The sequence below is a fragment of the Erinaceus europaeus genome, chromosome 14, assembly GCF_950295315.1.
Source record: "Erinaceus europaeus chromosome 14, mEriEur2.1, whole genome shotgun sequence".
NCBI lineage: Eukaryota > Metazoa > Chordata > Mammalia > Eulipotyphla > Erinaceidae > Erinaceus > Erinaceus europaeus.
This window is the reverse complement of record NC_080175.1, coordinates 32,762,209-32,790,025: the sequence shown is the minus strand read 5'-3', so window position 1 is coordinate 32,790,025 and position 27,817 is coordinate 32,762,209. Positions and strand designations below refer to the sequence as shown.

The 27,817-nt window shown below is 44.6% G+C and overlaps 1 protein-coding gene and 1 long non-coding RNA gene across 2 annotated transcripts in view; one reads left to right on the top strand and one right to left on the bottom strand.

Annotated features, from left to right (window-relative positions):
- Positions 1-1,059: 1,059 nt before the first annotated feature.
- On the bottom strand, positions 1,060-2,853 carry LOC132532777 (uncharacterized). The gene is made up of 2 exons (XR_009544699.1): positions 2,269-2,853; positions 1,060-1,850 (listed from the first exon to the last, which is right to left on the bottom strand). It is a non-coding gene; the product is annotated as an uncharacterized LOC132532777 (long non-coding RNA).
- Positions 2,826-27,817, top strand: part of EGFR (epidermal growth factor receptor) — a 210,137-nt gene continuing 185,145 nt past the window's right edge. Inside the window, exon 1 of the mRNA XM_060171534.1 lies at positions 2,826-3,410. Within this exon, the coding sequence (XP_060027517.1) occupies positions 2,960-3,410 (451 nt within the window). The 5' untranslated portion in view covers positions 2,826-2,959. The remainder of the gene's footprint in view (positions 3,411-27,817) is intronic.

Sequence of the window (27,817 nt, the reverse complement as noted above, 5' to 3'; positions counted from 1 at the left end):
CTTCCCCTTCAGAAGGGTGTGTGGTGTCAAGGGATTCACTGCCATCTATATTCCTCGTAGAAAATATCAAAGTCTACTTAAGGTACTCAGAAACCTAAGAGGAAACCAGTAAGCCTATGGGGGTGGGCATCTCCAATGTGTAGTTTGCAGAGAGAAAAATAAACATGTGTTGTGAAAAATCACAAACCATGTGAAATTTTAAATAGGAATCACAAGTATACTCAGTGTGCATGAATACTTTATCCAGGACCTTTTTTAATTATTTAATCTCCTAAAATGATAGAATCTGGGATTTTGAAGTCCCATTTGCCTCAAGATTAGAAACTTGCTGAACAAGAATGATAGACCATGGCAGGAATGTGCATTCAGAGGCTAGCCAATATACTTTAGGACTTTGGGCAAGTGTTTTATTTTACCTGTCCAAGACATAGTGGCCTCTTTGTATAAAAGGCAAAGTGTAACTAGCTCTGTGTGGTCAGAGAAGCTTGTTTTTTATTAGAACACAGGAGCCTGGAGTTATGTGGCTCCTGCAGCTCTTATTCAGCAAAGTGGGTATTTTCTCCTGAACCCAGTGCTTGAGTTTCTCCATGCATAGACCCAACTAGTGCTCTCAAAAGGAAGTCACTTAATTGGGTAATGGTTCTGCAAAATGACTTTCCTGCCTGAGGCTCTGAAGTCCCAGATTCAATTTCCAGCACCACCATAAGCCAGAGCTGAGCAGGGCTCTGTCTCTCTGTCTCTCTCTCTCTATTACTAAAAGTAATCAGAAACAACAAAATATCAAGAAATATGAAGTCACTGTGATCAGTCTGTATTGTTTCCATCTACCAAGCAGCATAGTAGTTAGTATAGTCTATACGCCTGCTGGAGAATATACACCATCCATCTCAGGCTTCGGAGACAAACAGACTTGACACAGGTTGTAAACAGGAGGCAGTGTCCCTACTGCTCCCCATCACTGAAATCCGGCTGTGCACCTGCAGTGCCACCCGGTTCCCTGAGTCACTGACCCCACCACATTCTGCTCCTTGAGACACCATTGGATTAAACAGAAGGATGTTATAACGAACAGGGCACAGTTGTTTATTAGAGAAAGATAGTTAGTAAAACATGATGAAATCTTGATACCTTGTTTTCTTAGAGGACTCATGGCAAAAGTTGCTATGCAGTCTTAAACTTTAGTTGTGGTTTCAGTAGAAAATGCTGAACATGAGGACAGTATGATTTATACCAGTCACTGCACTGAATTACTTCTGTCACTGTGCTTCTTTCCAAATTGCTGTTAAGTCCTTGTCTGGCATACAGTGAGCAAGCCAAACACATGTCCTAAAGAGTCTTCACAGGCTTCTTCATCAGGACTCTGAGTTCAAGGGGCTCAGCTACCAACTTGCTAAAAAACTAAGGAGCAAACTTCAAAGGCTGTATTCTTAGGAAAGGTGACAACGCTCTGCAGGTGGAAAGGAACCAGGAGGAGAGAAGTGATATATCCTCCTCCAGCCACAGCACAACTCCACTGTGCTTCCTCCAGGCTGGTGACTCCTGTGTGAAGAGATGAGGCTAGGGCTGGAAAAGGTCTGAGTCACCGGTGAGGTCTGTCAAGGCATTAAGAGACCTGATGTTAGAAGGGCCAGATGTCCTGTAGGAGAGGGGTGCAAGGCAGAGCTTGGCAGAATTCTTTTTTGGGTCCAACTGATGGAGCACCTGGCTGAGCATATATTATACCATGTTCAAGGACCTGGGTTCAAGCTGCTCCCCACCTGCAGGGCAGACACTTAGTGAGGTGTGAGGTAGGTCTGCAAATGTCTCTCATTCTCTTCTATTTCCCTTTTCTCTGTCAATTTGTTTCTCTCCTATCAAATAAAATAGAAGGAATGAAAGAAACATGAAATACAATGACTACTTGTTGCAGTAGATTTGTCCTGCAGGTATCAAGTCCCATGGATAACCCTGGTGTCAATATTTCCTCCTTTCCTTCCTTCCTTCTTTCCTTCCTTCCTTTTCTCTCTCTCTCTTTTTCCTAGAGCACTGCTCAGCTCTGGTTTATGATAGTGCTGGGGGTTGAACCTAAGACTTTCGGTGCCTCAGGCATGAACGTTCATTGTGTAAAGCACTGTGCTGTTTTCCCAACCCCTTGGTGAAGGAATTTATTGAGGTTCCTGAAGCATGAGAAAACCTTATTTCTGTGGACTAATAATCTTCAGTAACCCCCTGGGGGGTCTCCCACTGGAGTTGTGTGACTACTATAATATGATGCAATATCCAACTTACCCGAAGGTTGAAACCTTCATGAAGGCTCTACTTTGCTAAAGTCATTTACTGCAGGCTTTAGGCATTCAGAACTTCCCTAGCTGGTTTCCGGTGACAAGATGCAGGCCAGCCTTCACTCAACCCAAACTCCATAAGGCCCATGCCTGTGCAGGCAGGCGATGTCCTGATTTCAGATGACTTTCAGGATGCTTGGTGGGACTGAGGGCTCCGGCTGGCTGGGAGAGAGCGTCAGAGTCCCGAGGCTCTGGCCGAGCAGGTGCAGTGAGAACTGGGCAGAACCATCCGGCCAAGACCCCAAGACGCAAGGCCCCAGGACATAAGACACCCAGAGCGGGGGGGGGGGGGGGGGGGGGGAGCAGGACTCAAGACTCCAGGACTTAGGGTCCCAGGACTCAGGGTCCCAGGACTCAGGGCCCCTGGGAGCAGTGCCCGGCTTCCTTCTCTAGATCGGGTCTGGGCCTGAGCTCCAACAGTGGTGGGAGCTGGTGCAAATCCACGCGGCATGTCGGGGCGGGGAGGGGAGTCCGTTCCCTGAACACAGGCTGGGCGCCTGCACAGCAAAGCAGGTCCAAGAGCAGAGCAAGTGCTGGGGACCGTGCAGGGACCCCCGGGGTGAGGGTAGGGCTGAGTTGCCCCCAGGCCCCCGCGCCCTCACCCTTCTGCCTCACGCCTACCGCTGTGCGCTCCGCACATGGTCAGATTCTGCCGAGTCCCCGCGAAGACTCCTGCTCCACCTCCTCCTCCTGGTCCCTCCTCTTCCCGTCGCTCCTCCTTTCAGTCCGGCCTCCCGCGACCCGCCCCCGCCCGCGACCTACACGTCTGGACAGCCTCCGCCTCCCGCACGGCTAGCACGCCCGCGCCTCGACTCGGACCCGCGCCGGGACCCAGCCCCGCTCCCGGACCCAGCCCCGCGCCCAGCCCCGCGCCGTCCGCCTCCTTGCTCAGCCCCGCCTCGCAGCCGGCGCGCTCGGTAGTCACACCCGCCGCGGAGCAGCGGGGAGCAGCCGGGAGCAGCGGGGAGCAGTCGGCGGGGAGCCGCAGGGCGATGAGCCCCTCGGGGACCGCGGGGGCCGCACTCCTGCTACAGCTGCTGCTGCTGATCGTGCGCTGCCCCGGGAGCCCGGCGCTGGAGGAGAAGAGAGGTGAGCCTGTGCTCCGCGCCCCGCGCCCCGCGCCCCGCGCCCCGCACCCCGCGCCCCTTCCCCAGCCCTGGCTCCCAGGCGCGCCGGCTCGCCCCCCCCCCCCCACTTTCCTGTTTCCCCAGGATCGGCTGCGCTGCCGGCGGGGCCGCTGGGAGGCTGGTCCCTGGGCGGGGAGAGGAGGTTGCAGAGTTGGGGGCACACTGGGGGACGGACCCGTGCTGGGAAAGCACTGGAACTTGGACCCAGGTTTGGGGGACACCGGGGCTTGGACCGGGGTTTGCGGGGACACCGGGGCGACGACCCAGGTTTCGGGGACACCCGGGCGCCGACGCAGGTGTGGGGAACGCTGGGTTTGGGGGGCACCGGGGCGCCGACGCAGGTTTGGGGGACACCGGGGCGCCGATGCAGGTTTGGGGGACACCGGTGTGCCGACGCAGGTTTGAGGGATACTGGAGGGCGGACCCGCGCAGGACAGGCGCTGGTCCCGATCTCCGCCTGCCGCGCCCAACTTTCTTTCCCAACTTTCTGGCCTCCCGCGCGGGCTCTGAGCGCGCCTGGACCCAGGACCTTGCTGGTGCGGCGTTGTGGGCGAGCATCCGAAGGACTCGGGGAATCCATCTCTCACCCCTCCTGGGTTCGGGGGTAGACGCCCTCCCCATGGGCCCGCAGCTCTTCTTTCACCCAGTGGCCCCCGAGCCCGCCCGCAGATCCCGCAGCCTTTGCAGGCAGGGCCACTGGAGCTGGAGCTGTAGCCATCGCCCCCTAGGACCCAGGGAAGAGGACGAAGTTCCCCAGGGTGAGACCGGCCCCCCCCCCCCAGCCAGAGGCTCCCCTAGGGCTGACTCCTGTCAACCCCACTTCCAGACCCTCCCGGAGCTCTATACCTGGACGAGGCTCCCCGCGATACACCCTGGCCCGCCCCCCAATTTTATGGCGTTTCAGATTAGGCAGACTTCCTCCTCAGTCTTTCTTTGGGATGTTTCACTTAGCTTTTTTGAAGAATCTGACATTGGGCCAAGCAAAATATTAACCTTAAATTAAAAGGGGGGCGACCAAAATCCCAACACCTCGTTCATGTCCGTGGTCTAGGTGTGCCAGATGTCCAGCCCGATCTTGAGCGAGTCTGGCTTCGTGACTCCCGACCATAAACCCACTTGACATGAAAAACATGCCTCCGAAGGTCTAATTGCACAATTTCAAAATCCAGCAGCCGCGATCCGGGAGTCAGGTCCGTGCTTGCAGTTGATGTCATTGGCGGCAGACTTGGCTTTTGGCGCTGGGGGTTGTGGGGGTGGGGGAGTGGGTTCTCCCAGCACAGGCTTTCCATCTCTGTTTCACTGCAGGATCGGTTGGACGTTTTAGAAACTCCAGACAATTCTGATTTCATTGGTCTGGAATGGGATTTTTAAATTTATTTAAAAAAAATTTATTTGTTGGGAGTTGGACGGTAGCACAGCGGGTTAAGTGCAGGTGGCACAAAGCACAAGGACTGGTGTAAGGATCCCATTTTGAGCCCCCGGCTCCCCACCTGCTGGGGGGTCATTTCACAAGTGGTGAAGCAGGTCTACAGGTGTCTATCTTTCTTTCCCCCTGTCTTCCTCTCCTCTCTCCATTTCTCTCTGTCCTATCCAACAACGACGATAACAATAATAACTACAACAATAAAACAACAAGGCAACAAAAGGAAATAAATATTTTTTTAAATTTTATTTATTATTGGATAGAAATGGAGAGAAATTGAGAGGGGAGGGGGAGATAGAGAGGAAAAGAGACAAAGGGAACACTTGCAGCCCTGTTTCACCACTCAGGAATCTTACACCCTGCAGGAAGGGACCAGGGGCTTGAACCCCGTCCTTGTGTACTGTAATGTGTATGTTTACCTAGGTGTGCCACTGTTTGGCCCCTGGTATTTTTTTCACAGGGTCTTGTTGTGATTCTGTGGGGACAGCCAAGTTTGGGGATCACTCACTGGCTTTAAGCTGGGTGACAGTCTCTGGAGAAAATGACCTGCCAAGGTTAGGAGCTCCTCTGGAATTTCTGTGGTTTTCATGGTTTTGCATATTGGGAAGGAGTAGGTGGAGGTGGTGCAAAAGTGAGTGGGTTTGAATCCCAGGGCTGACTGATGGGAAGCTTTCTTCCTCTGCCTATCAGCATTTTTTTTTTCCCCATCCCCACTACCTCTGCTTTCAGTCTGGGGGCCATATTCCTGTTTGGAATCCTTTCACAGTAGTGTCTTCATGGGCAGGTGTTGTGTCTCTTTCTGCTTCAGGTGACCCCTCTCCTGATTTTACATTAAACTCTTGGAGTGCCTCCAGAGCATCACTTTTCTCCAGAAATATTCCAGCTCTTTGATGTTGCCCTCTGAACACTACTATTAGTGCTTTGAGATTGGTTCTGAGAAACAATAGAAACACCACTTAATTTGCCTGCTGTCGTGCGTTTGCTTAAAACAGAATCATCCACTTAAAACAGAATCATCCTGAATAAAACAGTAAAGAGTGTGCGAAGAAACCTTGTCTCTGAAAGTAGCAAAAACTAGAAGACCAAATTTTAAAGAGCGATTTGTTAAAAATATAAAGTGCTATCTTTAAATTTATTTTAGCAAATGATGTTAAAGACCCTAATCCTAATTTGTTTAAGAAAATTTGTTATTGAGAGGCATATTTGGTTCTGAGATTTTTTTTTTCTGTTCTTGTTACACTTAGTATGTCAGATACAGCTTTGAGTGTCCTTTAGATACTTTTTAAGAAAATATTTTATTCATTTTTTTACTGGATAGAAACAAATCAAAAGGGACTAGGGAGAGAGAGAGAGGGGAGTCACCTGTGACACTGCTTCACAGCTTGTGAAGCTTGCCCCTGCAGGTAGTGGGGGCAGTATCTTGAACCTCAGCCCTTGTACATTGTAACGTGTGCTCAACCAGATTATCCACCACCTGGCCTCAGATGCTTTAATGAACATATAAACATGTGCATTCTCTTTATATGTGAGGGAATTAAAACTTTGCCATAGTTAAGAAGAGGCAGAAGCAGGATTCATACCCAGTTTCCTGACACAGCAAACACAGGGCTCCAGCTACTTCGATGCCCCTCTAGCCCACTTATGTGGAGGCAGCTCCCTGCCCAAACCCTCAGGTTTAGAGAGGCCTGGAGACACCCTCTTACTCTTGCTGAGCTGTTAAAGGCATTGCTCTCTTGAGACCAACAACCTGGGAAGTCTCAGCCACAGAAACTCCCCTGGCCTCATGTCTGAGCACCTTTCCCTTGCAAGAGGACTAAGCCATTTTTGAGAGGAACAAATACCGGGGGTTTGGGCAGCCCAACGGAAGGCCCTCATTTCCCCAGGGAGGTTGGGTCTGGTAAAGCCTCATCCACTCCTGCTTGAAGCCAATGGATTGTCTCCTTTCACACCTTTCTGAACAGCCAGCTGTGTCCTTATTTCCGAATACAGCAGATTTTTTTTTTTTGAGTGCTCAGAGTGTGCCAGGCATCAAAGAGTAATCTCAGTGGTTTCTGTTACTGCTTCCAGAGTGTTATTCTAAAGCCACTCAGTGTTTGTAAGCTGCTGTTGAGCTCTGAGGAGGAACCCAGTGGTTGGTGTCTGTTGTATATTTCCAGCCTGGTAGTTCTTACTAGCACTAAGTTCTCAAGTAAGTTTCCAAGAGCTCCAGTAGCAAGACTTCTGACTGCCATTTCTGACTTTGTACATTAAGGTTTTTTTTTCTTTTTTTTTTTTAAGTCCATAAGTTTTCCAAAACTTCTAAGTCTAAAGAGGCCACTTGCCAAAAAACCATTGTGCTCCATAATTAGACCTGGTCCACGTGACAGTCCTAACATGTTTTGAAGTGTTTTTATAGGTTGGGTCAGTCAAGATGAAGGATTCCGCTCTGTTTAAAAAGAAAATACTCTTTGTTTTCCTTTGATCCCAGCTCCAGGTCTAGCAGCTAGTGTCCAAAACTTTCTGAACAGGAGTGGCAAATCAACTCTAATATTAAAAGGGTGACTATGGGTGTTTAAGAGTAGAAAGCCTCATATTGATGCCCCAGGCTCTGAAATGGGTTGGGATCAGAATGTTGAGGACACTCAGTTTGGGGAAGGACACAGCTAGCAGGAGGTCCATTGGTCCTTACCCCGTAGCTTGCTGTGTGTGTGTGTGTGTGTGTGTTACTAAGCACAGTAGAAATGGACCTAATGTTAGGTTAGGTTAGTTAAAAAATGGTTTCAGAAAAAGCCATGTGCTATATAAGCACTAGAGTATGTTCCAGGGCCAAAGAGAGATTTTACCAACTGGTTAAGGTGTGTTCCTTGCTATGGCCAGGTTTAGGCCCTGGCACCATATGACAGGTTTTGTGGCACTGGGTGAAGTAGTTATGGTGCTGTGGTGTCTTAGCCTCTCTCCCTCCCTCCCAATCTCTCCTGCTCAGTCTCTGAGCAAAAAGAAGTCTTTCTGGAAATGATGAAATTGTGCATGTGTGAAGCCCTGGCTACTCAACTCTCTCTCACACACACTCTCACTTTCTCTCTCAACCAGAATTTTCTACTGAGAAAATTCTGCCTTTTCTCCTGTCACTTTAGAGATGTTCAAGATTACAATAGGAAACACTTTGCCATTTTCCTCTGAACAAGTCATCTTTCTTTCTTTCTCTCTTTTTAAAGTTATCTTTATTTATTGTATAGAGACAGCCAGATATTGAGAGGAGGGAGAGACAGAGAGACACCTTCAGCCCTGCTTCACCACTCATGAAGCTTCCCTTTGCAGGTGGATCCTTGTGCACTGTAATGTGTGCACAACCAGGTGCACCACTGCCTGCCCCCAAGTCATCTTTCTTTAAGAAGATGCTAGCTCGTGGCCTTTGTGCACTTAGCCTGCAGGGATCAGCAGTTTGGTTTGGTTTGAAGCAAACTTTGAAATGTATGTCAACTAACCAGTTTGACTGAAAATTCCACTTTTTCATCGTCATTAACTCCAGCTGCTTTCTTACCCATTTTGTTAGACATAGTTAATGCAGAAAGTTCCCGGGAACAGTGCCTGGTGGTAGAGGTGAGGGGCCCAGTGAGCTGTGTGACTGTTTATCCCTATTAGGCTTTGAGCTTGGCCCTGACATTTTAATGTCTGAAGACACTGTTGACGAAGCATCTATGAGCTGCATATACATAAAATAAATGTTAGTCCTTCCACATTTCATCAGCCTGTTTCAGGAATTAATCTGTGAAATCTAGCAGGGAGGAATAGAATATCCCTCTTTGCTGCATATTCTGCCATTCTGGAAGGTTCTCAAGAAAAAGCCCAGAGTCTGAGTGTTCTTTGAATGTAACTTTACCTCATGCTGCACTTCAGGGGACTAATGGTTTGATGAAAGTTCATTATGTGTCATCCTAAATATACCGCATTTGCACGCTGTTACATAAGTCTGTTGCTCTTGTTTGTCCTTCAAGTGTAAAGGCAAGTATTGCCATCTAGTACAACATGGGCTTTAATTTGCATTAAAAATATTTGGATTCATGGTGAGTGATTTGCACTGTTTAATTCATATTTTGAGATGCAAGAGTGAATCATACTTCATACTTGCCCTTAGCCATCTGCAAGTCGGTTGGGAAGAGAGATCTATAGATGAAAAGCTTGAAACAATATCACAGAAGCAATGCTGGAGTTCTGTCCAGAGTAAAGAAATATTCTAGTGTTAATCTTTGCCTTTACGGTTAAGGGTGAGTCGCAAAAGAATGGGGTTACTCACTGGAGTCTACAGAACTATAGCTCTTCTCCCAAGGAGGAAAGTGTGATGTGAAGATCATGTTCTAGATGAGGTGAAGAAGGTGAATTCATCATTTTTTTCGTAGCTGAGTAGTATTCCATTGTGTATATCAACCACAACTTTCCGAGCTACTCATCTGTTGTTGGACACCTGGGTTGCTTCCATGTTTTGGCTACTACAAATAGTGCTGTTATGAACATAGGTATACACAGATCTTTTTGGATGGGTGTGTTTGGTGTCTTAGGATATATCTTCAGGAGAGGAATTGCAGGGTCATAGGGTAGGGCCATTTCTAGCCTTCTGAGAGTTCTCTGGACTGCTCTCCACAGAGGCTGGACCAATTGACATTCCCACCAGCAGTGTAGGAGGGGGTCCTTTGCCTCCACAACCTCTGGGGATAGCACCTTCTAAAGAGCACAGGTTACTCCCCATGGTAAGGAAGAAAGGGTTAAATGGAGCAGCCAATTTCTCCTGGGTGAAAGGAGGGGTCACTGAGTATTTGAAACTAGGTGCTGCTTGTTTTTTAAGAACAAGGTTTCTGGCAGCAACCTAGGGGTGGGCTGTCAAGGCAGCAGTGGAAGGAATAGGAAAAGCCAGGTGGCCTGGGCAGGGGGAGAGGTGGAGGAGCAGTGAGGCTTCAGGTCCAGGGACAGGTTCATCTGGAGGCAAAAACCACTGATAATTGTGCCACAGGCATAAGGAGGAGAGGACCCCAGAGGACATGCAGGCTTCTGCCCAGGAAGCCTCCCTCCTTCATGGGGACTGTGCTGTTCCAAGGGAGATGCAGCTGGGCTCTGAAGCCTTCAGACAGAAAAGTCCCAGTGATGGTGGCAGGTGCTGGTGTGGAGCCCTATGGAGCAGCACAGCTGTGAATCACCGTCTTGTTAGTGATGTTAGTGTAGGTGTTGGTCACCAGCCCAAGCCCGTCTCATGCTCACTGTTCACTGAGCCACAGAAGTTTCTGGATTACCAGCTACTTCCTCTTGTAGTTAGCAGCTTAGTCAGTCAGCTATCAGTAAAAACAAGTAAATTACATACTGTGCACATAGTATGTTAGAGATCATATTGGTATATTGTCGCAGACTCTTAGCTGGGAATCCCTGTTTCTCCTTTAAGGCAGAGTATGGTTACTTGGTATCAGTGCTGTTAAAACAACAGTAACAGCCAAAACTAGGATGTGGCTTGTCTCTTCTGTTTTACCTAAGCAGTAACTTTTACACTTCAGAATTCCCTGAGAAACTTTTATGTGTTAATTAACTAAACATTATTTTGGGGGTGGCAGGGCCTCGCACATGTGTGGTTTCTCTATTCCTCGGCTGACTTTTTCATTCTTTCATTCCCGATAGCATGAGAGATGAAGGGAGAGCCACCATATTACCTGAGCTTTCTTTCCCAGATGCCTCCCCATATACAGAACTCTCTATATGAAATAAATAAGCTTTTAAAAATAAGCTTGATTTGAGGCTGGGCAGTGGCACACCTGGTTAGGCACACATAGTATAGGCCCCAAGGACCTGGGTTCAAGCCCTCAGCCTTCACCTGGAGGTGGAAAGCATCAGGAGTGGTAAAGCAGAGCTGCAGGTGTCTGTATCTGTCCCTCTCTGTTTTCTTCCTCCCCTTCGATTTCTCTCTGACTCCATCCCATAAATAAATAAGTCTTTAAAAAAAATAGACGTGGTTTTCCTCATTCCAGCATGCAGTGAACACCTAAAAACTGCAGAGATCCTACCTACAGGCTTCTCTGACTTTGTACTACTTCTTATATTTCATTCGTAAGCCTCGGGGCCACCTTAGATGGCTTATCGTGGGCTTAGCAATGAATTAGAGAAACTACTATAAGTTTGTTTTGGTACTAACTTATAATATCATTTAAAAAAGCCATCATTAATTTTTAAGATATTATACGAAAGTTTCTTTCTTTTTCAAGAAAAGAAAGCTAGAACTCCTTTCCTTTAAGAAACAAAAAGTTTATTTTTGTTCATTTGTGTGTTTATGAGAGAGAGGGGAGAGAGAGAGAATCAGAAAATCACTCTAGCACATGTGTTGCTTAGGATCAAACTAAGTACCTCATGCTTGAGAGTCCAAGGTATTACCCACTGGGCCACTTCCCAGTGTGCTTTATCAACTTCTTTAAATATATATATATATATATATATATATATATATATATATATATATATATATATATATTTATATTTAATTTTAAAACATATTTATTTATTCCTTCTTGTTGCCCTTGTTGTTTTTTATTGTTGTAGTTATTATTGTTGTTGATATTGATGTTGTTGTTGAATAAGACAGAGAGAAATGGAGAGAGGAGGGGAAGACAGAGAAGGAGAGAGAAAGATAAACACCTGCAGACCTACTTCACTGCCTGTGAAGCGACTCCCCTGCAGGTGGAGAGGTGGAGGCTTGAACCGGGATCCTTACCCTGGTCCTCGTCGTGTGTGCTTAACCCACTGTGCTACCACCAGACTCCCAGTATTTTTATTTTTATTATTACTGGATAGAGACAATGGGGAGACAAACAAGGGAGAGAGACAGAGAGACACCTACAGCCCTGCTTCACCACCCATGAAGCTGTAGGTGGGGCTTTATCAACCTTTTTAAAGATTTCTTTATGGGGGGAGGGCTACATCACTCTGGCACATAGGATACCAAGGACTGAACAGGAGACCTCATGCTGGAGAGTCCGGTGCTTTATCCTCTGCCCTACCTCCTGGACTGTTTATCTACTGTAGTTAAATCCAGATGATAGCAAAATGAAAGGTGGCCACTGACTTATTATCTTATCACTTGTTTTTTAGGAGTCTTTTCCATGATGAATTTCAAAGCTTTTGCTTGGCTTTGATTTATTGCAAAGTTAATGGAGAATGAGAAGTAATATCCTTGGAATTGCTTCCTGATTTCCTTATCTCTGCTGCCATTTCCTGGTACTGTAACCAGATGTATGCATGAGCGTATTATGAGTGAGACTAATATATTGGCTTAACGAAGCCTCACCGTTTTCCTACTTACTTCCTCCCTCCTTCCTTTCTCCCGTTTCGTCTTTCTTTCCTTTTTCCCTTCCACCCTTGTTCTGTTTCTTTTTACAAGTTGTGAACATGCTTTCAGAAATAAAAATGTTGACAGAGAATTGCAAATGAGAAAAAACTTTGATACTTGAGTAAAAGTGTACTTCCATATATATGCATTTATATGAAAAGTTATGCTAACTCTTTGAGAGACCGTGATCCCAGAACACTGTTTATGGTGCTTGGGATAGAGTCTCAGGCCCTACATATGCTCAGCTTTCTGAGATTTTTTTACTGGCACTATATACCTTTTTTTTTATCAGAAGGTATCTAAGATATTTAATGTATATTATTGTTTTTAATACAAATGTACATGTGAATGTATAAAATGTTGCTGAAGGAATATTTCTTGAAACATTTGTATTATTATATTTATTTTCTTGTAATCTATTGTTAGCTACAAGAGGAAAATAAGCCAGCTTCAGCTTCCACAAGAGACAAAATCAAATGATGCCAAGGTTCATTCATCTGGCAGCATCTATGAAACTAAAAGCAAATCTGAATGCAGGCAAGATATGTATTTAAGTATGTCAACAATGAGAGTGTGGCCCCTATAATTTAGATGCTAAAACATTGATGTCATAGTAATAACAATATCTTGCATCTGTACAGCACTTTACAGTTTACACAATGCCTTACTAACTAACCTTTCTCTTCAGATCTCTGACAACTCACAGGAGGGGGCTAGTTAGCCATTGCATGGAGGAGGCCAAGGACCCAGGCTCCTTTATATTTTGTCATCATCTCTGGGCTTGTCAACATTTTGGTGGCAGGAACTCTTTCTGCTATTGGACAGACACTGCCAACTCCAATGTCAGATGTTTCAAATTGGCCTGAGCCTCCTCTGAGAAATCATTGGTTCTGAGTTATTGACACATCCAGTCACTCACTGTCCCTCAGTGTTTCTGCTATGGTTCTATTGCCGACTTTACACCCTGGGCAATTTCTTTAGCTTCTGCTCTGTTTTTAATCTCCTCCTCCTTTTTCCCAGTTTAGTTTTTCTCTTTCTTTCTTCTTTCTTTCTCTCTCTCTTCCTTTCTTTTCCTTTTTCCCTACCTTTCTTCCTCTTTCTTTGTTTTCATTTCTCTGTGCTGACACTGTGAATCTACTGCTCCTGTTGGACATTTTTTTCCCTTCTTTCTTCTTTCCTCTCTTCCCTCCTTCCTTTCCTTTTATTTAATTTGACAGGACAGGGAGAAATTGAGAGAGGAGAGGAGATAGAGAGGAAAAGAGAAAGACAGACACCTACAGACCTGCTTCACCACTCATGAAGCATTCGCCCAGCAGGTGGGAAGTGGGGACTTGAACCTAGGAGTCCTTGTGCATGGTATATATGTGCTTAACCGGGTGCACCACTGCCCGGCTCCATCAGTTTAGTTTTTTTTTTTTAAACAGACGTGTTATAACAGCCCCTTTCATAAGGTATAGGGTAATGGATTTATGAGTCTTAAAAACATTTACTTTAGAAACTAGAAGTATGACTTCTTAAAGTTATGTCATAAACCCATAAATTTGCCACATCTATAAATACAAGCAGAAAAAAAAAATGAAGGAGAAAGCTTGCTGTAGCAGTCAGGTCAGTTAAAGCAATGCCCATGGCAAGATGTGCTAATTCATTTACACAGATCTGTGAAGAGTCATTCCTGTGATTTCCTGTGGAAATACACTTGAACTCATTAGGTGTGTAAACTGTTACAAAACAGATGAACTTGAATAGCATGGCACTCTGGTCTTGCTCATTTTCCCATACCATATCCTTTGTAAGAAGTCATTTTGCGCAAAGCGCAGGGACCGGCGAAGGATCCCGGTTCGAGCCCCTGGCTCCCCACCTGCAGGGGAGTCACTTCACGGGCGGTGAAGCAGGTCTGCAGGTGTCTATCTTTCTCTCCCCTCTCTCTGTGTCTTCCCCTCCTCTCTCCATTTCTCTCTGTCCTATCCAACAACAAAAAAGCAACGTCAACAATGGCAATAATAACCGCAACGAGGCTGCAACAACTAGGGCAACAAAAAAAAAAAAAAAAAAAAGAAGTCATTTTGACTGAAATCATATTTAAAGAGAAGGGGTTATTACAAAAGTAATACAAAGTACCATTTTGAAAAGCTTTGACTGAATGAGCAGAATGGGGTGTGTGTGACTGTATGTCTCTAGTTATGGGGAGATACTTTTCTCAAATGAAATTATAAAATATAGTAGTTACTGTTTTTGGTAGTGTTTCTTTCTAACATTGCAGAACTCTTCTGTGCTACCACAGAAATGCCCCCAAATCATGTTTCCATTTAATGATTATAAAGTGAAACAGGAACAAATTCTACAAACAAGCTGAGTAATAGCTCCTCAGTCAACATCTCTGCAGGGTTGGAGAATGCCACTGAGAACACAGATTGTTCGATTCTGCCATGTCCTGTCCTTTGTTGAATAAGTAAGCTCTTCCTTTCAGTTGGCAGCTGGTTATACAAATCTCAGGTACCTTTGTATTTGGGCCTCAACCTTGTGCAAAAGTTACTTGGGCAAAGGCAATGCCATTTCACCTTCAATCAACAAGAACCTGCTTACTCAAGGTAGAACAGAAAGTTGAGCAACTTGGTGAAATAGGACAACAATGAAGAGTCAATTCACTTTTGGCCCTTAGAGACTTCCTTGTTTATCTAAATGCAAATTCAGCGGTTTGCCTGCTGGGAGGAAAAAAGCCCCCAAGAATGAAAGAATGAGTGGTCCAGGAGGTGGCTCAGTGGCTAAGGCACTAGACTCTCAAGCATGAGGTCTTGTGTTCAATCCCTGGCATCACATGTACCAGAGTGATGTCTGGTTCTTTCTCTCTCTCCTATCTTTCTCATTAATCAATAAATAAAATCTTTAAAAAAAAGAATGAAAGAATGAAACTTAGGTGGTTATCTGAGCCATCTTCTCCTGACACATTATTGTTCTTAAAATCCTGGCTAGATAAGGATATAAGTGAGGTGTTTTAGAGGTGTGGGCACTGACCGCTAAATATACATAATGTTGCCCAGTTGCATATAAAAACATTCAAACTATAGCCAAGGAAAAACATAGTCAAGAATGCCAGGCCTGAACCTTGTAATGGAGCCAATGGAAACAGGGGGCCAAGCTGAGGACTTGTAGCATCTTCTTTTGCAATTTTGACATCCATCCTTCCTTCCTTCCTTCCTTCCTCCCTCCCTCCCTTCCTCCCTTCCTTCCTTCTCTTCCTTTTTTATTTCTCTCTCTCTTTCTTTCGCTCTCTCTTTCTTTTTTTTTGCCTCCAGAATTACAGATGGAGCTTGGTGCAGACACTATGAATCCACTACTCCTGGAGGCCATATTTTTCCATTTCATTGGATAGGACAGAGAGAAATTGAAAGGGGAGAAGGAGATAGAGAGGGAGAGAGAAAGATAGACATCTACAGATCTGCTTCACCGCTTGTAGAACTTCCATCTTCCACCACCCACCCCACCCCCCATAGGTGGGGAATCTGGGGCTAGAACCGGGATCCTTGTTCGATTAACTTGTGTGTCACCACCAGGCACCTGTTTCTTTCTTCCTCCCTCCTTCCCTCCCTTCCTCTCTTCCTTTCTTTCTTCCTTCCTTTCTCTCTTTCTGACTTTCCTTTTCTTTTTTTTCCCTTTGACTTTCCTTTTGGGAAAGAAGTTGGATTTTGTTTCCTCATCCAGCTGAGAAAGGCAGAAGTAGGATGTGGTGGAAACTACAGGTGGCTACAGTGGTGGTGAGCACACGTCTAGTGGAAGCACCATAGGCTGGGTGACTTTTGAACACTATTTACAAGGTGGAATTTTAAGTAAAAGAGAACCATCAGGCATTCCATAATATAATAACAGCAGTACTAATCTTATGACCCAGAGGATCAGTGAGCTTTGCAGGATCAGAAAGGTCTGTCTGCAGATGAATTTCCTCTCAGGGAGGTAAGAGTAGGGTGATTTCACCCTGTAAGCAGACTCACCTCCACATTCTTCTGCACCTCCAACTGTGTGAGCCACTGGAGCCCTGGCTCTCTCTGTGGTGTTAATGATCTGAGGAGTATGCATCTGGACACCAAAAACCAGGGTATGTCTGCCGCCTGGCAAGTGTAGCCTCCGAGAGAAGCTTGATCTTCTGCCATCTGGTGTGGGCCTTTTGACTCTGATGCCCTCTGACTGTGTAGTATTTGCCAGCAGATGCTCCTGGTCACTTATCCATTATATAAACATGCACAGGTCAGGCCAGAACTGGTGGTCTTGAGCAATTTGTCCATTTATATTTCTTTCTTATTTCAGTGTTTTACTTATTTTATTATGACAGAGAAAAAATAAAGGCGAGAGAGAGAGAGACAGACAGACAGACAGACAGACAGACCTACAGCTCTGCTTCACCACTCATGAAGCTCCCCCCTCCCACCTGCATATGGGGACCAGGGAGGGGCTTGAACCTGGGTCCTGGAACCTGGGTCCTCCAGCATGGTAACTTGTGTCTTTTACCTGTTGTGCCATTGCCCTGCCTCCATATTTATTATTATTGTTTTTATCAGAGTGCCCTCAGCATTGCTTTACAATGGTGTGGGAGATTGAACCTGGGACTTTAGGGCCTCAGGCATGAATCTCTTTGCATTATGTCCCCTGCCCTTATATTTCTTAGAACTGTAAGGTGGACAAGATTTACTAGACAATGGGAACAATGCTCAGGGCTGTCTTTAATTCAGTGAGAGAAAGTGATACTTCCTATGATTTGGTGATTCATAATAAGAAATATAAATGGTCCTCCTGGCAGTGAGCTCCAAACATCTTTGGAATCTCCCAAGAGTTGAGAGCTATAAAGTATCTGTTGTCATGTTAATGAGATGGCTTTTGAACCTCACCTGTGGTTCTGGCTGGTTGCCAGAAAACCCACCCTGGAAGGGAGAGTGTCAGCATGATCTCCGGGAAGAGTGGAGTTGAGCTGCAGATTGGATCAGTCCCGATGGCCAGTGATGGGTCAGTCATGTCTGTCCACTGCAGGCTGCATAGGACTCCTGAAGGACAGTGTCCACAGAGCACCAGGTTGTGGACACTTGGAGGTTTAGGAAGAGAGGTTCCCTGGAGAGGTCATGGAATCATGGCACCCATGCCCCATACTTCACCACCTGCATTTCTTTACCAGGCTGTTTCCCAAGTTATATATGCTCTTTTTAAATGTTTATTTGGTTTTGGATAGAAATAGAGAGAAATTGAGAGGGGAGAGGGTGATAGAGAGAGAAAGAGAGAAAGAGAGACACCTGTAACACTGCTTCCTCACCCTTGCAGGTAGGGAGCAGGAGCTTGAACTTGGGTCCTTGAGCACGGTAACATGTACACTCAACTGGGTGCACCACGGAAGAATGCCTTAGATTTGTGATTTTAGGAGTCACAATCACTAACATTCAATGGATAACTTTTCTTTCCTTCTTCTTTTTTTTTTTTTGTTCTACCAAATGAGTTAGTAACCTAATTAACATTTATCTGTTAAATTTTTGAGCAGGAAAAATAAAATGTGTACAGGGGGATAAAATATGGATATACAGAACAATAAATGCATGAAGTATTGCTCATTGGGACTTTGTCCTATTCTATATGCACAGAATGTGCAGGGATGTGACAGACAAGTACCTTCCCAGGACCCAGGTCCTTCTTGGTTCAGGATGGCTCAGACCAGGCCGAGTGACCACTGTGGGTGCGCCCCTGTCCTGCTCCGTGCAGTGGGGGTGATAGCAGAACCATTCTCCCAGGAGTGCCAAGGAGGAAGGAGAGAAGGCTGGGTAGGGCACAGGCCTGTTCTGGGAGCTCAGGGGTGGTGCTGCCATGCTGACCTTTCACCCTCCCATGACTCTTCTAGTCCTCTCAAGGATGAGGAAATTGGGGACTAGGAAGGTCCCTAGCTTACCTGAGGGCTCCCACTCAGATAAGGAGATCTGGCTTCCTTCAAGGACCCTTTGTTTTCTCAGCTACACAGGCTACCAGATGTTCGCCCAGTCTCAGGCCTTGGGAAGGAGGCCAGGACCAGGTCTGGGAAGGCCCAGCTCACCTGCCATAGAACACACCAGCCACCATCTTTCACCCATGGCAGGCTTCATTTTCTTGGAAAAAAAAAAGCCCTGCCTGTCTTCTTCCCTCCCCTCCTCTCCCCTCTCCTCCCCTTCCCTCCCCTGCCCTTCCTTTCGTTTTATTCATAGCCCTAGGCTCAGTACTCTTCATGTCACTGTACAACTGTTAACTTCATTCCTGTGCTGTTTTCACATTGGGGCTTTGTTATGTCTCCTTTGAAGGCCTTGTTCCTTATCTGTCTCCTCCTCCTTTATCACTGAAGCATGCAGTGATGCCCCACACTTCTCCCCAGGCCAGCCTTTATGTCTTCATGGCACCCTGAGGGAGAGGACAGATACCCTGTCCAGACCTCTTTCAGCATAGTTACACATCCCACAGAAAGAAGAGAGGAGATCTGTAGTCTTCTCTCAAGTGTTACTTGTCTGAAATCCTTGGAGCTATTACTTGTAGGCCTGAGTGCACTGGGGTGGGATTTGAACCACTTCCCCATCTGGGCCTTCACCCTAACAAATCCTTGACCTTTCCAGTCTCTTCACTTTATTTGTAATAGGAAGGCTGGAAGATTCCTACCTGGAAACACAAAAAATAAAATGTGCCAATTTTCTGTCTTACTACCTCCCTCACTCCCTGCTCTCCATTCCTCTGTTCCTTTTCTTTTCCTTCCTTCCTTCCTTCCTTCCTTCCTTCCTTCCTTCCTTCCTTCCTTCCTTCCTCTGTTCTGTCCATCCATCCATCCATCCATTCACATGTCATTATTTTCAAATTCACAAGGTAATAAACTGGTCATGAAAGAACATAGGCTAGAGACCTGCTATTTTCTGTCCATAACATATAAAAGTTATTTTTAAATTTGTTTTAAATCTGTGAGTAAAAATAAATTGCTTTTGCTGCAACAGACACCAAAAATGGAAAAGCTAATGGTTCAAAGATGATAATTTATCTCGTAGGCATTGCCAGCAGGAGAGTTGCTTAAAACAGCGAGAGGACTTATGAAATAATTGATATACAAATGGGTTGAAGGGTAATCTAGACCTTTTTGTGAGTCTTGCTATCTTTGAGCTTTGTGGAGGCAAACTGACACAAACAGCCTATGACAGGCTGGGATAGGGGAATAGGGGACACTGGCAATAATAACTGTCATTTCTGACATGACAGGCTCTGGGAGGCAAACACTTGTTTTCTTTAATATTAACTTGATGGTTAGCATTTGTTTAATGCTAGAAATGGAGAAAAATATGTGGTTAGTAAGGAATGATTGAGAAGGTTAATGATTATACCGCCTGTACATGTTTAAAAAATAATTTTTTTTAATTATCTTTGTGTATTGGGCAGAGATAGCCAGAAATGGAGAGGGAAGGGAAAGGCAGAGAGAGAAACAGAGACACCTCCAGTACTGCTTCACCACTCAAAAAACTTTCCCCCTGCCTATGGGGACCAGAGGCTTGAACCTGGGTCCTTGTGCATTGTAACATGTGTACGCAATTAGTTGCGCCACCACCTGGCCCCCAAATCTTGGCTTTTTTTTTCTTTTTTTCCTTCAGGGTTATCACTGGGGCTCAGTGCCAGCACTAGGAATCCACTGCTCCTGGTGGCTGTTTTTTCCATTTTGTTGGATAGGGCAAAGAGAAATTGAGAGGGAGAGAATGAGTGAAAGAAAGACACCTGAAGACCTGCTTCACCTCTTGGGCAGTGTCCCACCTGTGGGTAAGGAGCCAGGGATCCTTGTGCTTAACACTATGTGTGATTAACCTTTCGAGCCACTGCCTGGCACCCCTTTCCTTTCCCTCCCCTCCCCTCCTCTCCCCTCCCCTCCCCTTCCCTTCTCTTCCCTTCCTTTCCCTTCCTTTCTCTACTTCTCTCCCTTTCTTTCTTTCTTTCTTTCTTTCTTTCTTTCTTTCTTTCTTTCTTTCTTTCTTTCCCCCCTCCCTCCTTCCCTTCCTCTCTCTCTATTTTTTTTTAAACAGAGCACTGATTAGCTCTGGCTGATGGTGGTACAAGGGATTGAACCTGGAACTTTGGAACCTCAGGCATGAGACTCTCTTAGCATAACCATTATGCCATCTACCCCCATGAAGTTTTTAAGCATTGGGTTCTTTCCTTGCAAAGCACATTTTAAAGTAGGTATTTTTCTGAACTTAATATTTGGAATTTTTTTTATTTAAATGTTTATTCTCTTTTTTGCCCTTGTTGTTTTTATTGTTGTAGTTATTATTGTTGTAATCATTGTTGGATAGGACTGAGAGAGATGGGGGAGACAGAGGGGGAGAGAAAGATAGATACCTGCAGATTTGCTTCATAGCTTGTAAAGCAACTCCCCTGCAGGTGGGGAGCAGGGGGCTTGAACTAGGATCCTTACACCGGTCCTTGTGCTTTGTGCCACCAGCGCTTAACCCTCTGTGCTACCACCTGACTCCCACTTTTTTTTTTTTTTGCCTCCAGGGTAATCCCTGGGCCTTAATGCCCAAACTACGAATCCAATGCTCCTGGAGGCCATTTTCTCCATTTTTGTTGTCCTTGTTGTTGTTATTATTGTTGTCATTGCTGTTGTTGTTGTTGGATAGCACAGAGAGAAATCAAGAGAGGAGCGGGGAGAGAAAGTTAGACACCTGCAGACCTGCTTCACCACTTGTGAAGCAACCCCCCTGGAGGTGGTGAGCTGGGGGCTCACTGGGATCCTTACACTGGTCCTTGAGCTTCAGGTCATGTGTGCATAACCTGCTATGCTATTGCCCGGCCCCCAAAACTTACTTTTTATTGTCTTTATTTGATAGAGGAGTTAAAGCAGAATTGAATTATGCTTAGAAAAAAAAGTCATACTAGAAATAAAACACTGATAACCCTATAAAATGAATGGCATGCTGCATAGCAAAATCTTCTGTTAACCTTTCCATTTTTAAGGAATTACAGATTCACATGACATAGCAAAATAAACACAGGAAGGTCTTATGCACCTTCTCTAATTATAACAGCCTTCTAGCAAATTTTTAATATGTAGTTTGAAATCTTTATCTAGTATTCACCTGAGATAAAATCTAATATTAACCTAGACTGAAAACTATTTTAATTAGCTATTGAGGCTTTATTATATAAATCAGGCTTTGTAGTACTGCTCAGAAGTTAAATTTTTGGTTGTTTGACCCTGGAAATTCATGAAGACACGAGGAAAAAAGTAGAAAAAGGGATAGGAGGAGAGCATAGAAAGAGAGAAAGAAATAATACTATAGAGGATAAACCCTTCCCCACTAGAGAAAGGGAGAGGCAGGCTAGGAGTATGGATCAACCTGTCAATGCCCATGTTCATCAGGGAAGCAATTACAGAAGCTAGATCTTCAACCTTATGCATCCCACAATGATCTTGGGTCCATACTCCCCAAGGGTTAAAGAATAGGAAAGCTATCAGGGGAGGGGTTGGTATGCAGAGGTCTGATGGTGGGAATTGTGAGAAGCTGTACCCCTTTTATCCTATGGTTTTCCAATGTTTCTTTTTATAAATAAAAAAGTAAAAAAAAAAAATTGACTGATTGGACAACCTAAACTCCACTTCATAGTTTTTGGATGAATTCTACTCAAATCACGAGTGGTTGAGTTTTTGTACATGTACCACACTATTTGTCCTATGTTCATTTTCATCTCTTCAGCCTATCTTGCCACCTTTAATTCAAATATGGTTACCTCAGATGAAGGTCTTTAGAATACCATTGACATCAGTTTCTTGATTTAGATGCATCCTGCATAGGTGTATTCATTTGGGGGAGGGGTGGCTCATGAAGCTGCCTATGTTTAACCCGTGCTCTTCTCTATATGAATAACATACTGTAATAAGTTTTATGCACTGGAGCTGGGTTGTGGCGCACCTGGCTGAGCCCACATGTTACAATGCTCAAGGACCCAGGTTGAAGCCCCCGGACCCCACCTGCAGGGGGAAAGTTTTGCAAGTGGTGAAACAGGGCTGCAGGTGTCTCTCTGTCTCTTTCCCTCTCCACTTCCTTCTTACTCTTGACTTCTGGCTGTCTCTATCCAAAAAATAAATAAAGGTAATAAAAAATTAAAGAAGAAAGAAAAATGTGGTAAAAAAAAAGTTTAATGCACTGAACTAAAGTCTCTTAGTAGGTAAGATAGAAAACCTATAGAGAAAGTCACCATTTCGTTAGAAAGCTTAGAATCTTTAAAGAACATACTGGATTTCAGAGTCAAAACACTGCCACTATCCTTTCTTAGGTAGAAAACATTCTAAGTCAAAGTGGAACTTTCTGCTAGCTCACTTTATATCAATGACAAGATTTTTTAAAATTTATTTTTATGAGCCATCTTTTAAAATTGTGATTAATAAAGGTTTACAAGATTGTAAGACTACATCGTTCCACACCATACCCACCACCAAAGTTTTGTTGTTTTCAGATTGGGTTGACAAAAGGCAGTGGTCATGCCAACCCCCATTACATACATATCGATCCCACTCAGGAAAGCCTCATCATCTACCCAGTTTTAACCAGCTGCAAAATCTTGGCAGAAAGACGGTGTCATCAGAGGGTAGCAGTAGGCTTCCTTGTCAGATCTCCCCATCCCAGGCATCAGGCTCTGTGGAGCTGAGTTCAGACCCATGTGGGCAAAGAAATAGCAAACCTGTCCTGTAAATGAAGACCACCCACCATCCCACAGAGCAGATGTATTCACTTAAGGAGAGTGGGGTCCTTCCTGCTCTCCATGCTTTTGGAGCAGATTTTCTCCCTGAATTCTATTTACAGTACCACTGGCAGCAACCTATTTTAATAAATTGGTTCAGTTGGGTAGGCTATTATGGGCATGCTGCATTTTCATTTTTCAGTTCAGTTCAACATTGGCTTGCATCAGATGTTTCCTACATATTGTGGACCAAAAAGTGGCGAGCATTATGTAACACCATGATGCCCACGGAGGCTTTTAGGTGATAGTGGAACTGCCCTGGAGCTGCTTTCTCCAGCTGCAAGACCTTTTTACAGCAGTTAATCACCACTGCTGTGTGTGCTTGGTTTCACTCAATGTTACAATGTTTTCAATAATGACCTACTTTTTTTTATATTTATTTATTCCCTTTTGTTGTCCTTGTTGTTTATTGTTGTTGTTAACTGCTGTCTTTGTTGTTGGATGGGACAGAGAGAAATGGAGAGAGGAGAGGAAGACAGAGGGGGAGAGAAAGATAGACACCTGCAGACCTGCTTCACTGCTTGTGAAGCGACTTCCCTGCAGGTGGGGAGCCGGGGGCTCGAACCAGGATCCTTAAGCCGGTCCTTGCGCTTTGTGTCACCAGCGCTTAACCCGCTGCACTACCACCCGACTCCCAATGACCTACATTTTTTTCATTTCTTTGTATTAGTGATTTAATATTGATTTGCAAAATTATAAGATAATAAAAGTATAATTCCACACCAGAGTTATGTGTCCCCATTCCCTCCTTAGGAACTGAAGTAGTTCTCCCAAGGTCACAGATATAAGTTGACTATTAGGCAGAAGTTGAAAAACAAGATCAGAAAACATAAGTAGAAACTGAACTGGAGTTGGTGTATTGCACCAAAGTAAAAGACGCTGGGGTGGGGTGGGGTGGGGAGAGAATACGGGTCCTGGAAAGGATGACAGAGGACCTAGTGGGGGGTTGTATTGTTATATGGAAAACTGAGAAATGTTATGCATGTACAAACTATTGTATTCATTGTCAAATGTAAAACACTAATCCCCCAATAAAGGGAAAAAAATAAGTTGACTGTTATTTCTTTTCTGCCTCCAGGGTTATTGCTGGGGCTCAGTGCCTGCACCAGGAATCCACTGCTCCTTGAGGCTATTTTTTTTCCCTTTTGTTGCCCTTGTTGTTTTATCATTGTTGTGGTTATTATTATTGTTGTTGTTGATGTCATTGTTGGATATGACAGAGAGAAATGGAGAGAGGAGGGGAAGACAGAGAGGGGGAGAGAAAGATAGACCCTTGAAGACATGCTTCACCGCTTGTAAAGCGACTTGCCTGCAGGTGGAGAGCCGGGGGCTCGAACTGGGATTCTTATGCCAGTCCTTGCACTTCGTGCTATGTGCACTTAACTGGTTGCACTACTGCCTGACCCCCTATTATTTATCTATCTATATTAGTATATATTTGGCCTTTTTTTTCTCTTTGGTCCTGCCTTCTCTTCCTTTCTAAGTCACATGTATTGCTATTTATGAGTGTCCTTCCTTTTTTCCTTTTCTCTCTCTGGGTCTTGATTGAGTTCAGAGCACTCTGGTCATCTTCCCGAACATTTCTTCTCCTCTCTGCAGATATGGACCAGAATTCTTTCTGGGGTGGAGAGGGTAAAATTTTTGCTTCCATAATTGCTTCTCCGCTGGACATGGGCATTAGCAGTTCAATCCATACCCCCAGCCTGTTTCTATCTTACCCTATATCTTAGGATGTAAGAGGACAAAGAAGGAGGCCATAGTTTTATATCGACTACACCCATGTTTACTATAATCTTTCTTCTCTTGGGTTACCATGCCTGAAAACAATGACCTCCAATCTTTCACTCAGTTTTCTGGATATTTACAGCAAGTGGAGAGTCTGTTACCTGTTACTCAGTAATAAACAGAAGCAGGCATGCGTGAATGGAATTTTTATAATTTAAAAACTAAATTCCAGGGCAGAGAGACAGAATAAGGGCTCTGCAAAAGACTGTCATGCTAGAGCCTCCAAGGTCTCAAGTCAGTCCCCAGCACCACCATCAGCCAGAGCTGAGTGGAGCTCTGGTCTCTCTCTGTATCTCTGTATTTCATTAAAAGAAACAATATATATATATATATATATATATAACAAAAAATGAAGTTCCACTGGCAGTGCTCTTGTATTGGTCTTGATGGAAATGTCTTCTGTAAAAATTGCCCCATGTGTTCCCCAGTTTGAGATGCATAACTAATAGTAAATATCCTGGTGCTCAGAGGAGCAAATAGTTGGACTATCTAGTTGATATTTGGATGGGTTGTTGTTTGGAAGTGTATATTAGGAACTCGATAGCTAATGCCTGTTTGGCATTTAGTTGGGTAGCAAGAAATCATCAAGGAAGGACCGGGCTTCTGTTCCACATGTTCTGCTGGTCCCACTTGAAGAGGCATCTGGAAACAGTGAGCAGCAGTCCAGACAGGCTGTGGAACAGCTGCATCCATCCAGGGTCTTTAACCAAAGAAGGGGAACTTTCTGAGGCTGTATCTGCTTCTCATGTTGGCAGGAGAAGAGGTAATAGGAGGTAGATGAGGCACAGGTCATGTCTCACCATCTTCAGAGAGATGGTTGTCACTGAGGCGGGGGGAGCCCTGTGTCACCGGGAGGGTCCAGAGGCTGTCAATGCTGAGGAGAAGGCTCATGGGTAGGGAGGGCAGGACAGAAGTGCAGACAGAACTAGAATGTGTAAGTATTTAAGAAACAAATTCTCAGGGGCCAGGTGGTGGTGCACCTGGTTAAGTGCACACATTACAGTATGCAAGGACCCAGGTTCAAGCCTCTGGTCCCCACCTGCAGAGGGAAAGCTTCATGACTGGTAAAGTAGGGCTGCAAGTGTCTCTTGGTCTCTTTCCCTATCTCTACCCCTCTCCCTTCTTAATTACTCTGTCTATCCAATACAGAAACTCATAAATAACATTTTAAAAAAGAAAAAAGAAACAAATTCTCTGCCAACCATGTCCATTAAGTTGTCATGCAGTTGCTAGGAAAGTGATCCCTGAATTATGATCCTACAGCCAGTGAGTAAGCCAGGACCCAACCAAGCCTGAGGTTTGAGGACAGAGGCACGGACTATGGCTCTAGGCTGGTTCCTTCCTCTATCTGCAACCAGTTAAGCAATCACTACTAATCTCAGACTATTCTTATCCCCCAGACACTGATGGTGAAGCACAAACTCGACCCCAATGTCACAGTTTGTAAGCAAGTATCTATATATATATATATTGGAAGTATTGACAAGAACATAAGATAAGAGAGGTACAATTCCACACCATTCCCACCAGTAGAACTCTCTATTCCCTATTGTTTATCCCTCTAGGAATATGGACACGGGATTACCTGGGGCCTTAGTCAGGGAACCCTGGGGTTCCCACACAGACATGATGGACCTAGACCTCTAACAGATCCCTCTCACCACTATCACATCTCTACCAGGAACAACATAATGGACCCATATAGGACCTTACCCTCAATGTGGATCAATAATGGTAGGGAATGTCCCATTCTCTGAGGGGAGGTTGGACAGCAAGTATCTTGAAACAAGTTTGTGTATAGGCTCAAGTCAGGGCTGACTCCACCATGTCTGGGTCCAACAGGAAAGTTGCATCTTGGGAAGTCCTGTTACAGGGATGCCGAAGTTTTCTGTTTCCAGCTTGGACTGTAGTCATGGGGATGTCTGAAGAGTGATGTTTTAAGAAAGTAGATCACCCCCCCATATTTTCTGTAATCTTTCTATGCAACTACTGTATACATATCCTCTATTCATTCAAAGAAATAGTGTTAAGACTCATAGCTAAAGTCAAGCAAAACACAAAGATACATAAGATGGTGGATTTAGGCGAGGTGCATACTTGTTACATAAATCCTATAAAAGTGGATACTTTTTTTTCCCCCTTAGAATAAAACTTTGGTAAATGTGAAAGGGTATATTAGGCCATTGTTATTTATGTTATAATGTTAAGTCAGTGCTACTTTTATTTCAGAACTGTGTGAAATATTGTAGAATAATATGTGAGTACTTTCCTCAGCTTTTTTTTTTATGTGTATCGTTGTATCTCTCCATAACTGGGGAGAAACTGTGTTTGTTTTTCAGTGTCTGGTGAAATTTAGAGCTACTATGTTGTGGGGACAGCATGCCTTTTTTCCCAGAAAATCCCAGGTTAACATTAAATAGGCACTGAATGTTTATCTCATCTTGTTTATAGGAGCACAAGAAATTCAGTAACCTTTGTATACACTTTGCTCTGTTAACTAGGTAAGAGGTCACTTAAACTCTTAAATTTAGAATTCCACCACAAACTACTGAAATGTTCAGGTGAAGATGGCTGTGTTGACAGCAAAAGATCTTTGTGATGTCTCTGATAATAAAATTAGTTTCGTGAGAGTTGTTGTGTAGTTCTTTTGGGTTGTTGGGAAAGTCATGACACAATTTTTGGTGTTTTCCTATGCAAAAATGCATCAGGTCTTTTCTGACAACCTAATATTGGGAAATCTCTACACTCTGTGACAGAAAACAAGAGAACCTTGGTCTTGCATCTGAGTTAACCAGGCCATATTGGCCCATTTTCAGTTGCGAGAGTGGGGGTGGTTTAGTAAATTTGGTCTATGTCCCTTGGTGTTGAATGTTCATATATAGTCATTGATTACAAGGGAAAATTCTGTGTAAAAACATGGAGTGAGTCTGGGACCTATGTACTTCCTCTATGATCTTCTAAACTGTGTTGTTTTCATTGATTTTCCAAAAAAGATTTCTAGCTAGCTTTGAAACTTCATTTGACAAGGAGCTGTGAGCCCTGTGTACACAGTGGGAAGTGAATA